This window comes from Manis pentadactyla, chromosome 6 (genome assembly GCF_030020395.1).
Source record: "Manis pentadactyla isolate mManPen7 chromosome 6, mManPen7.hap1, whole genome shotgun sequence".
NCBI lineage: Eukaryota > Metazoa > Chordata > Mammalia > Pholidota > Manidae > Manis > Manis pentadactyla.
In genome coordinates this window covers 892,384-904,526 of record NC_080024.1, presented here as the reverse complement: position 1 = coordinate 904,526, position 12,143 = coordinate 892,384, and the positions used below count along the sequence as shown (strand labels likewise).

Below are 12,143 nucleotides of genomic sequence, written 5' to 3'. Positions count from 1 at the left end.
CAGACCGAGGACAAGGGGGGAAAGGGCATTTGCTCTTCCCCCTTCATGTCATGCCAGGGCTGGCTGGGGGGTCCTGGCCTTGGGAGAAGGGCCACTCCCTGCCCCCATCCTATGGCCTACTTCCCTGCTCCCTCTTGGCCCAGAGAGAGTGGGAGGTGCCTACCTGCCCACCAGCCGGAACCAGGGAAAGCGGTCGTAGAAGGGGTCTCCACCAGTTACCACATTGTCACAGTCTTCAATGACACTAGAGGGTACCTCGGCCGCCCGGTCATACATCTCCCTCATCAGGTCCAGGCGCTGCCTGCAGGGGCACAGACATCAGCATAGGCCCAGGCTGCACCAACTCTGGGGACAGCGCTCAGCCTGGCCCCAGCCAAAGGGCCCCGCCTGGGGTCATCCAAGGCTCATGGTGGTTCGCTGACGGACCCTCTGTGGTCCCCCAAATTTGTCAACCATGAGCAAGGGACCTCCGGTCAAGCGTGAGAGCTCACCACTAATCCTCTCAACCTTGACCAAGTGAAAGCAACATGATTTAAAGTGACAATCAGGGACAGGGCTGGGCCAGTTGGCAGGTGGAGAAGGGGAGAGAGAGAAGCCACCAGCAGCCAGAGTGGGGAGGCTCAGCACGTGGGCTTCTAGCTTGCCCTGGAAGCTTAAGGAATGAAGGGCAAATTGGTGATGGGATACAGAAAAGTTTACAGGTTACCATCCCAGGAAACCAACAGGTTGAGGAAGAAAGGAAATGCAACAATCTCCCTCTGGGCTCATGTGTAACATGAACGACGTAGTGGTGGGTATTTGTGCTCCCCAAAGTAGCCCCCAGGAGGTTGGAAGGGGCAGTGAGAGTGGAGCAGGAGTGTGTTTGAATGTGTATGTCTGCTTGTGAGCTTCTGTGTCTGTCTGTGAACTGTGAGTCTGCCTGTGAGTATGTGCGTGTCTGCCTGTGTGTGCATCTGCCTGTGACCTTGTGTGTCTGCCTTGTGTGTGCATGTGTGTGTGTGGATGAACCAGACAAGAAAGGAAGGTGTGCGAGTGTCTGTGTGTGAGGGTAGGGGTGTGAGTAGCACTGTGAGTGGGTATAAAAGTGAGTGGGTATAAAAGCGGAGGCTGCGGCTCCCGGCGGAGGCGCCCCCCCCACCCCAACTGCCTCACTGAGCTCCGGGCAGACGTGGGGCACTGACCTGCCCCTCAGTCCTGTATGCTGGCCCAGGAGCTCTGGGGGCCCTGCTGGCCATGGCCCAGCCCCACTTCCTGGGTAAAGTAAAGCCACATTACTCTTTGCTACCACATTGGTAGGAGGGGAACACGGACACAAGAACAAGGCTGGATCCCATTTACTTTTATTTTAAAGAAATTAAAAGGAGAAATGGCTGCATGGACATGTAGGCACCACAAAACCTGCGCCCACCCCCAGGACCCAGGGAGGGTCACCCCTGTGTCCAGCTCAGCTGCCCCCACCACACCTGAGCTTCTCCAGCGTCCAGTAATGGGTGGCCCCATTCTTCTGGTCCTGGACCTCCACGGCCACGATGGTGCGGGGGAAGGGGCGGGTCTCCCGGTCCTTGGCAGCATCTGGGGGCAGCAGATCCGGCGGCAGCGGGGAGTAGAGAGTGTCTGTGAGCAGGACGAACTGGAACTGGACCTGTGACAGTACAAGGGGACTGCCTATCAGCTGCAGCGGGGGCACAGCCCGGGGGCTCCTGCCTACCGCCTGGAGATCACAGCGGCACCCACCGCGGCCACTGAGCCCTCCACTAGCTGCTGAACTGGGCGCTACGCCTGCTGGCCAGTCCACCCCGAGCTCAGTCAGGCCCTGGCCTCTGCGCGGCCCACCTGCTGCGGCCCTGGTCAGGCAGCCACCCCAGAGGCAGAGGGCCCAGTGCTGAGCAGCGCCAAGCCCTGCAGAGAGCAGGGCCAGCCAAGATGGGCATGGGAGCCCACCCACCTTCTTCTTGAGCTCCACGCTGATGGCATTGGCCTCCTTGAGGAAGATGGCATTGCCCCACAGCAGGTCCCGCAGGGACGTGAACTGGTACCACTTCCACTTCCGGAAGGCCCACAGCGCCAGCTCGCACTCCCTCTCTGTCCACTGGACTGTGGGACGGGCGTGCAGGATCATCACCAAGGGCCACGTCATCCAACCTGAGCCCGGGCTGGGGCTCTGTTTTTGGGCCCCCAATTTCACACTAACTCTTCTGGGCGCTCAGAAAGAAAACCAGCAGAAAGATATGCCCCAGGGAGGGGCCTGAAATGGCTCTGCGGGCCCCAGGGAGGCCGAGCGCTCTCAGCAAGGGCTGCAGGGGCAGCACACAGACTCACAGCCATGACCTGCGGGAGGGGCAGGAGACGGCTGGCTGACCCACATGCCCCCTCCCAGCTCACGTGCCCTCTGTCAGGAGAGAGAAGGACAGGCAGGGATGCCAGGAGGGGCCCATCCTCCCGATGAGCCCTCCCCTAAGCACCCCCACCCTGAGGGAAGGAGCCTCGTTGGGCAGGCAAGCCCAGACAAGGGGAGGCCAAGGTCACTCAGCATGAAGGCACTGACCAGCTGACTGGAGGCCAAGTGGCATGTGAGCCCCGAGCCCGACTCCCTGTGTGCTTGGGTCCTGCAGCCCCCCTCAAAGCCTGGGGCAGCATGAGGTCAGCAGGGGGCCGCCCGGGCAAGCACACAGAAAATGGCTCCTGAGGAGCGGCGCAGAAGGACCACGTCCTGGGGGCACCGGCCCCACACCGGCAGGCAGCGCCCTGTGCTAGAGCCCTCACGGTGCCATCTGCCCCACTGTTCCCATCATCTGGTCTGCTCCCGCCAGAGCCTGAACGTGTGTGCGTGCCTGTGTGCACACGTTATGTACATACGGTCCCCGGACCTCCCTCCGTGTGTGCCTCTCAGGGACACGCAGGGACCCCAGGGCAAAGGCGCCAACCGGCTGACCTCCACGGAGCGGCCCAAGGGCTGTCCCTTCTCTGAGAGCCTGCCCCCTGCACGCCTGCGGAGCTGCTCACCTTCGTCCCCCGGCTCCTCCTCCTCATCGTTGGCCTCGGGGTAGTACCGGGAGTCCATCTGCCTCTGCAGGGCCTCCAGCTTACTCTCATAGTCCTGAGCACAGAAGCAAGGCCTGACTCCCCGCGGAGATCAGGTGCCCCCAGCCTCCCCATCGTTCCTCCAGTGGGGGGCCTCCCAGGGCTCGGGGAGCCGAGAGTCGGGCAGGGGAAGCAGGCACCCCGGCTCCTCCAGCCCCGGCGTGGGGGCCGCCCTCACCAGCCTCTGCTGCTCCAGCAGGTAGGTGGCCTCCTCTCGCTCCCGGCGGTACTGGTCCTCCAGCTCCTGGAGCCTGCAAGAGCGGTGAGGGTGAGCAGCCTGGGCGACGCGGCCGTGGTGGGCAGGGCGGCTGGCGGAGGCCCACCTCTGCTCCATCTCCTGCTTCATGTCGATGCCCTGTTTCTCCAGCAGCTCGCGCTGGGCGAAGGCCCAGTCCACGGGCTCGGCAGGAGTCTCGGCGCATGGCGTGCGCTCACGCTCCTGCCTCGCCTGTTCGGGGTGGTTGAACCGGAACACGTGGCTCTTTCCCATGATGATTCGGTTTCCTGGGGCACAGAGGCAAGGCTGGATGTGGAACCTGCAGCCTCCGGTAGCCTCGAGGGTGAGACATGGAAGTGCAGGTGCTTCCTCCAGTGGGGGTCCCATCATCACCTACCCAGGGAGGGCCCCAGACCCCAGGAGCCCCCAGGCCTGTAGGTCAGTCCTCCCTAGGCCTCACCCAGCCCTCTCAGCGGCTCATGTCCCCATACTCCCTGCCCTGAGCCCGGATTGCAGCTGGGCCCAAGGGCCAGGAGGGGGACCCCAAGTTGAAGCCTCCCCTTCCAGCCTGGGCTATGCCATGAGCCAGCAGTCAGACCCAGTCCCAAAACAACAGCGCTGTCACCCCAGCCACACCTGACCGCAGGATGCTGGGCTCTGTGACCTTCTTGCCATTAACGTAGGTGTCTGCTCCATCACAGGGCTCCAGGGTCACCACGGCTATAGGACAGGGGTGGGGGGCCAGAGAGGACCATGAGGATTGTTATCTGGGTGGCCATACCCTTTGCCCACCTGCAGGGTTCAGCGCACCTGGCCCACCAGGCCTCTCTCCTCCCTGCTAGCTGCAGAGCCTGACTTTTGGCCTCAGAGAAGCTGGAAGGGGTTGCTCTCAGCCAACAGATAAGGAAAGTGATGCCAAATGTCCCCAGGTCAGAGAGCCGGGGGACTGTCCTGGGCTGACCTCTGAGGCCTATCAGAGTCTCCAGGTGGGCACAGATGGGAAACAGTGGCTAGCACACCCCTGGTGGTCCTAGAGCCCCTCTGGGCTTTGTGCTCACCAACCCAGGGGAGGACAGGCTTTGAGGACAGAGAATTCTGGGTAAACCAATGTCCCAACACTGGCTGAAGCCACCACCCCAAGGTGTCCCAGCCACACAGCGGGCTTTGGTCACTGGCCTGCCGCCCGGAGCTTGGGGCATGGGTGACACAGCAGGTACCTCCCCGCCAAGAGGGTCACGCTGCAGACGGGTGATGGGAGGGGGCTGGCTGCAGGCGGGGGAAATGGGCAGATGGCTGCTCCACAGCCGACAGGAAAGCAGGGTCTCAAAATAGTTCTCCACTCTGGGACTGGGTTTATTTCCATGGCTTACTGTCCTGCACCACGAACATCCCCAACCACCCCCACATGGGGAGGGAGCCCCGTGTCCCCCAGCCCAGCCTTCAAGGCACCCTTCTCATGGGAACTGACTGGGTGGAGGGGTGGCGAGCTGGCCTGGGGCTGACCCTGTGAGCCTCACTGAAGCCTGACCGTCAGTGCTGGGGGGTTGGGGGGAGCAGGGCTGGGCCCACCTTCACTGCCCCCTCGGGAGTCGCTCCGGAAGACACAGTGCTCCTCCTTGATGAAGTGCCCACTCAGGACGATGTCCTGCCGCCGCTCCGCGTCCTCCCGGCCCACTCTGGGGGCAGGCGCGCCGTCAGCACTGGCCCCAACCAGCGCACCCATGATAACACCCACCGGCCCCCCGCCAGGGCCCCCTGCGGCCTCCAAGGACACCCAGCTGGCCTCCTGCAGGAACTGTCCAGGGTGCACATGAGTGGGGACCCAGGGGTACCCCCCAAACTCAGCCTGGAGAGCCTTGAAGACCAGACTGGCCCACGGGATCACCTCCAGGAGGGAGCACGGGCAGGCTACACCCTGGGGGCCTGTGCCCCTCTGGCCCGTACCTGGTGACCCCATCCTTGATGTAGTAGAGGAGGCACTCAGACATCAGTGGGTCCTCATTCAGGTTGACGAGGTGTGGTGTCTGGGGAGACAGGAGGGAAAGCTCTCCAGCAGAGGGCAGGAGCCCGGCACTGGCCACCCGCCTGACCTCTCCCCCAAGGTGCCAGGTCACCACCAGCCCCAGGCCTGGCCTCCTGGGGACAGGGTGTGCACGCAGCCTGGCAGATGACAAGAAAGGTGAAAGGAAAGCATCCCCGAGGAGCAGCCTCTGATGGGGACCCTGGAGACCTGGGGACACAGCTGCCAGGCAGCAGGCTAGGTGGGGCTGAGCCCAGGCACTCAGCCTGTGCTGCGCCCGTGGACGAACAGGGTGCAGGCTTGGTCCCGTGGAGTCCAGGGCACTGGAGTCTGGGCCCATTCCTCTGTGCTAAAGAGGGCTGTGGGGCATACAGGAGCTGAGGGCTCCAGTGGACCGGTGGGTCAGGAACCACTAGGACGCTGGCAGGGAGGAGGGCTCGGGCCCTGGGGTGGAGCAGAGGCTGCGAAGGAAGTCCCTGCTAGCCACCTGGGTTGGAGCCCATGCCTCTCCTGTCCACGGGCCTACCAAAGGCGACAGCCTCCCACCAGCTGCCCATGTAAGCCCTGCCCCACTCGCCCCCAGCAGGGGCTGGACCCCCCATCTCTGCCTCCTCCACTGCTCTCACTCCAGGGTCTCTGTGCCCCCAGCACTTCTAGGGCACTCCATACTGTGTCCCAGGCTAGGGTCCTACAGCATGGTGGAGGCTGGGACAGCTTCCTCAGTTTCCCATCTGGTGCCTTGGGGCAAGCTGCCCCCACCCCAGTGTGTACCTCCCACAATGCCCCACCCACACCCCGTGCAGGTTGTGAAGATGTGGTCATCAGACACTGGGGGAAAACACCACAACCAGCCCCTTCCCCTGAGCAGGGCGGGCATCCAGCCAGGCAGGGCCTGTGCTCACCCTCCCAGCTGGCATATGTGCTCTTTGGGGTCCCTGGAATGCTGCCCTATTGGGAGGAGGTGTCCCAGGCATCCTCCAGGCTGCCCTCCCACTCCTGGGTAGTGCCCAGACCCAGACCACCAGCAAATCCCTCTGCCACCACGAAATCAAAGAACCCGGGGAGCAAGTGTCCTGAGGATGCCTGTACCCACAGCTGTGCTTGCCAGCCCCAGGGTACATCCCAACCCCCAGGTAGCCCAGGAACAGTCCGCTCAGAAGAAACCAAAGGCCTCCCCAGAGAGGAAGTGAATGCAAGAAGACCCCTCCAGGCTCCACCTGCTCCACAGGCCATCCCAAGTGCTGGTCCACAGGCCTCCCTGGCACCCCGCTTCCTCATGGCCTCAGCACGTGCTGCTCCCGGCCTGGCAGTGGGGGGCAGAAGCCCAGGGAGCCTGGCCCATTCGCAGGGAGCAGCCACCCTGGGTGCGGAGCCCATCACACCTAGCCTCATGCCCCAATTCCCTCGGGGTCCCCACAGCACATGCCACTGGCTTCACTGACTGGCAAACACAGAAACCCTTGCCCCAGAAACCCTTGCCCCAGACAAGGCCGGGGTGAAAAGCTGGCCATAGTGGGGCTGCTCTGGGGAAGGCAGGCCAGCTGTTTGCTCACTAATGAGGTAGCAGGGGCAGGGCCTGGAGAGCCCTACCCTGGGGTCAGAACACACCACTGCCACCACCTCCAGGGAGGCCTACAGGCTTGAAGCTTGTTTCCTAAGGGCTCTAAGGGTTTGGCAATCTTTGGGATGGATGGGGGGTGTCTGGGTCCTAGATTTACCAGAGACTTTCCCAAATGCTCATGCTATATCCCATCTGAGCTACTGAATGAGAGGTGCTCTGCTCCATCTGAGTGCCTTGAGCTGACATGCCTGGGTCTGATGGGTGACCCAGGCCTGGGTGGAAGAGAGGGGTCCTGGTGGGGCTGCCGGACTCCACTTTAGCTAAGCTCCAAGAGGGCAGCCGGCTCCCAGCTCCACATCCAGCCAGGCCCTGGCCAGGGGCAGCAGGCAGGTCCAGGACCCACGTGTTTCAGGATCCGCAGTCTCACCAACCTCCAGGGACCCAGGCCACCCCTCAGGCAGCTAGGTGACCTATCTAGGTGTCCCAAGGCCACAGGGACAGCCTGCCGTGAGGAAGTAGGCCAACACCCACACAGGGAAGGCCTGGCTGTGGGTGAGCATGGCCCCTGTTATGCAGCCCCACGGCCGTGTCCCACCACCCAAGAGGATCCCTTCAACCTCTCAGAGGATCTGGCACCCTGGAAAGGGCCATGGGTCACCCTGCCCACGTCAGGGCAGCACCACAGTACTGGGACCGGTGCCTACCTTTTTGGGAGAGAAAACGCCCAGGGTGCCGCCATCCTCCCGCATGGCCACGCCCATCTCAGCCAGCAGCGCTTCCCTGGGAGGCAGGGGCGGGGGTCAGCTTGAACCTTGAGGGGCTGCAGGGCCTGCCTCCCCCCAACTGACCACTGGCCAACTGGGAGCACCTGGCCAGTGAGTTATGGCACCTGCTTAGAGGGCAGGCCACCTGATCCAAACGGGCCAGTGGTGACACGGGGTGGGGGGTCGCTGGGCAGGAGGAGCCAGGTTTGCCTTGTGCTGGGACATGGCCACCCAGGTGTGGGAGCCCAGGGTACAGCGTGGCGCCCCCTCACCCACCTCTCCATCCGGATGGCTTCGGTCCGCCGTAGCTTCTCTTCCCAAGTCTCGTTAAGCTCAGCTATGATCTTCTCTGTCTCCTGGGAAGGGACACAGGCAGAATGAGGGCAGGGGCCGTATGGGTGGACAACCAGGTGAAGGACAGCCCCCTGCAGGGCACGGAGGCCCGAGACCCTGATTCCTGGGTCCTTCCTGGCAGGGCAAAGTCGGAAAGATCAAGGTGAAGGGCTGAGGGTTAACACGTTCGACGGGACGCCCCAGAGAAGGAAAGAGCAGAGTGAGCTGGAGGGAGAGAAACGGATGCTGGTTCCGAGGCCCTCCTGCAGCCTCAGCAGTCGTCCCTGTTCCTGCCCAGCCCTCCACCCCGGGGCCCCGGCCCCCACCCCACCTCCTGGGCCTCTGCCTTGGTCCCTCAGGCCCCTCAGCTCACCCCACCACCCAGCACCTAGCACTTCAAAGGAGCTCAGAGTTGCAGCCTAAAGCCTGCCCTCCCTGTCACAGTGAATATCCTCGGGCAGGTGCAAGCACAGGGCTGCTGGGAGGCGGGGAGGAGCCCAGAGGATGCACGCTCTTCTCAGCAGGAGGCGGGCTCCACGGCGCTGGGCAGAACCCCGCCAGTGGGGGGGCACCGGGGCTGAGGCTCAGCCTGCACCCACCTGTACACCTCCATCCCAGCCCACCCTCAGCCGTTAGCACAACCATTCACCAAGGAGAGGATTCGCAACTGCCCCGGCGTCCAGCCCCCAGACAGGGGGCCCCGGGGAGGGCCAGGAGACACCCAGTTCTCTAGGCGCAGCCCATTTTCCCAGAGCCTGGTGCCCCTGGCAGCCGGGCCCTCACCTTCAGCCTTTCGATGGCCTCCTCACTGCCTGGGGCAAACAAGATGCGCTCGTGCAGACTGGACACGGACGCAGCGCGGCTGGACAGGGCCGAGAGCGAGGATGAGGGGCTCACGCCCACCAGGGCGTTGGTCACTGTGGAGAGATTGTCAGGGGCTTGACTCAACTCCGCCCCGCCACGGTTACGGTTATTGTTCTCAAGGTCGGACACATCTATGGGAGGAAGGGGAGGGGAGGGTGGGCAGACAGACAGGAGGGAGAGAAAAGAAAGACCGTTGGGAAAAGCCAGAGGTGATGAAGAGACGGCAGGAAGCGGAAACACGAGCCAGGCTCAGCCGGCCCACACTGGACAAGCGCATGCAGGGCGGCCTGACCCCACGCTGGGACCAGCTGGGTGCCAGCCCCACCCCACCCCCTCAAAGCAGCAGGTCCCCAGGCCCTGGGCGCCCCTCAGCTTCTCTCTGCTCTCCCGCACCTGCAAGCCCAGCCACGCCTTCTGGGCCACCCTGTGCCTCTGCACCGTGAGCACGCGAGTATGTGAGTATGTCCCTGCCCAGTGGCCTCCCTGCCCCCAGGGCCCTGTGGCCCATCCTCATCCCCCTGCTGTGGGCACCCACCCCTGCATCCTCCACCAACAGGACCTAATAACTGTGCAGTGCCACTGAGCAGGGATATCAGCCCGAAGAATGCCCTGGAGGAGAGACAGACTGCAGGACCCCAAGGGAGCCCCTATTTGTGCATGTCCAAGAGGCTGTTCTGGGCCCCGGGTTCCCCCTGCACTGGGGCACCCAGAGAGCCCTCACCACCCCAGGGCTCCGTGCCGTGGGGGTGGGAGGTGCCCAGAGGCCCCGCAGAAGCAGACACACAGCAGAGCAGCAGCAAACACAGGACAGCACGGGCTCTGGGGACCCCAAGGTGCAAAGGCACCGAACCACATGCCCTGCCCTGGGAACCAGGCCCAAGGCAGGCAGGAGTCAGGGGAACCTGGCCTTTAAGGGCCCCCAGCTCTGCTGGTGCCCTGGAAGCCCAGAGCTCAGCACCCTGACCTCAGCCATTTCAGCCCCAGAAGGCCCTGGCTGCACCTGCCTCCCTGTTGCCCATTCCCATGCAGACACAGGATGACAAGGTGGCATGGGCTCAAGGCAGCAGACCCTGCATCTAGCAGGAGGGCACCTGTGAGTGAGAGGACCTTGTTCCCAGACCCCAAAAGAGGGGAGGTGGAGGGGGTTGCCCCACCGTGCTGCCCTACACCCGGCCAGGCCAGGACAGAAGCAAGGATGCAGAGAGCGTCAGAGGGGATACACACATTTGGGTCCTCCGGGCACAGTGTTGGCTATGGGAGGGGAAGTGTAAGGAGGAAGGAGAGACAGAGAAACAGAACAGGTTTGTCTCCGGAGAGTCCGGGCACGCCTGCAGCAGGTCGGGCATTGGGCAGGGTTGTGGCCCATCTTCATCAGGGATATTGCAGCCCCAGCACCTGTGGTTTGCTGGTGTGGCTTCCAGTAAATCATCTCTGGCCTGCCTGGGCCAACACCAACCCCAAGCCATGCAGTCCACCCAGGCCAAGGCCAAAAACCCCAGCCTTCCATTGGGAGCTCAGAGCGAGGTCCAGGATCCAGACCAGAGGGCTGAGGCCACGGGTGGGTGGTGGTCTGGGGAGGAGAGGCCATGTGGCCCGCCTGCCCTGCCTGGGAGAGGCGGGTGCAAACACTCACTGTCAGTGATGTCCCCAAGACCCTGGGCATACAGCAGGTCCCGCAGCCGGGTCACCTCATCCTTCAGCTCTCGGATCAGCTTGTTGTTGGGGTCCTCATTGATGACAGCATTGCATCGGATCTGCTTGGCCCGGTCAGCGTACCTGGGCAGCACAGGGAGCTGGCAGCTGAGCCCTGCCCAGAAGGCCCAAAGGTGCCCAGAGCCCTGCCTGGGTGCAGCTGGACCTCCAGACAGTGGAGATGTCACCACCCAGCTGGGCTTTCACACAGAGCAAGGACTCGTTTCCCCTTGCAGTCACCGGGGCCACTGGCCAGGGGCCTACAGGTAGTGTTCCCCAGCCCTGGAGTACCCACTTGGGGAAACTGGGGCCCTGGGAGGACAGGATGGCATCTTCTCCCCACAGTGAGGCTCTCACACCTGGACCTGTGGTCCCAGGATCGAGGGAGCAGGTCTAACCTGCAGGGGTATGTGAAAACATGTGCACCTGCTCCAGCCTGCACCACACAGGCACACAGGCGTGTGCATGTCACAGATGAGTGCGTGGGCTTCTATAGAGACCCATGCCCTTCCTATCTTTTACTACTGGTGCTGCATGGCCAGAAGAGGCCAGATTCTGCCGACCAGGCGGCTAAGCAGCTTCCAGCAGGGCTGGGGACGAGGCTCCCACCCACGGCACCTGCCCTGCACCCAGAGGGACTGTCCCACAGGCCGTGCCTCTTGGCTAAGTGGAGACCCCTGATAGCTCCCAGGCCAACAGCTGAGTGCAAACTGGAGCACAGTTCTCCGGGGCTGGACCAAGGGGGCCCCGGGCCACTCACAGCCCCACAGTGTACCCCCAAAAGGTGGTGAGAATGGAATGGGCCCCACACAGACCCAGGTGCCCCCGACAGACACTTGGAGCCTCAGGGAGTCACAGGTAGATAGCCCCCAAAGAGGTGTTCTCACCTGGCTGGAGGGATCCACTCCCACCCCCACTCCCTGGGAGCTGGGGTAGGGGGCAGGGCCCACCTCCCTCAGGAACGCACCTCAGCGTGCTCAGGGTCTCGTCATAGTTGATGTCTGCGGGGCTCAGAGCCGCCACCATTGCTGTCCTAGAGTTCCCACCTGCGGAGAGAAAACCAGGTCGTGCCCAGTGCAGGGTCAGCCCCACTGGCATGTCCAGTCCCCTCCCAAGGTTGTAGCTAGTGAGGCTGAGGCCTGAGAGGTAAACTGAATCATGGGCCAACCGGGTGAACAGGGGTGGTCGGTCCTCATCGCGGCACCCAGCACCTGGGTGATCCTTCTGCCTGGCGTCTTCCTCAAGTTTGGGGTCATTTTCCAACAACCAGGCCTCCCCATCGCCATAATGAAGTGGGAAGTAGGGGAGGGTTTATGATGTTCACTGTGAGAAGGGCTGCTATGTTCAACAATTTCTCTACTCTTATCCTTCCTACTTGGAACATTTTCCCCAGCGTGCGATGCCAGATGCCTGGTCCATAGCAGCGGGGTCCCCACATGGGGCAGCACCGGCTTGACTTCAGTTCAGACACCAACCTATCGCCTGTGGGACCCTGGCAGGGCAAACACTGGGCAGTCGTCCCAGTGGGTCCCCGGCTTCAGGGCCGTTGCCTCTGCATGCGCGGTTTGGACAGGGAGCCTCTCCTGCTCGAGCCTGGGGACCAGAGTCCCA

General features: G+C 63.0%; 1 protein-coding gene across 25 annotated transcripts in view; it reads right to left on the bottom strand.

Annotated features, from left to right (window-relative positions):
- The window catches only part of KIF1A (kinesin family member 1A), an 86,375-nt gene that overhangs the window by 36,506 nt on the left and 37,726 nt on the right, over positions 1–12,143 (bottom strand). For 13 of the 25 annotated variants that reach the window (XM_036901221.2, XM_036901226.2, XM_057503344.1 and 10 more), the window contains exons 12-26: positions 11,500–11,578; positions 10,474–10,616; positions 10,065–10,091; positions 8,760–8,971; positions 7,920–7,999; positions 7,584–7,659; positions 5,243–5,322; positions 4,868–4,974; positions 3,935–4,018; positions 3,405–3,585; positions 3,260–3,332; positions 3,004–3,097; positions 1,946–2,094; positions 1,464–1,642; positions 164–301 (exon numbers count right to left, since the gene is read on the bottom strand). In XM_036901221.2, coding sequence (XP_036757116.2) covers positions 164–301; positions 1,464–1,642; positions 1,946–2,094; positions 3,004–3,097; positions 3,260–3,332; positions 3,405–3,585; positions 3,935–4,018; positions 4,868–4,974; positions 5,243–5,322; positions 7,584–7,659; positions 7,920–7,999; positions 8,760–8,971; positions 10,065–10,091; positions 10,474–10,616; positions 11,500–11,578 — 1,702 coding nt within the window. The remainder of the gene's footprint in view (positions 1–163; positions 302–1,463; positions 1,643–1,945; positions 2,095–3,003; positions 3,098–3,259; positions 3,333–3,404; positions 3,586–3,934; positions 4,019–4,867; positions 4,975–5,242; positions 5,323–7,583; positions 7,660–7,919; positions 8,000–8,759; positions 8,972–10,064; positions 10,092–10,473; positions 10,617–11,499; positions 11,579–12,143) is intronic. The other 12 variants (XM_057503351.1, XM_036901234.2, XM_036901235.2 and 9 more) reach the window with 2 other exon arrangements.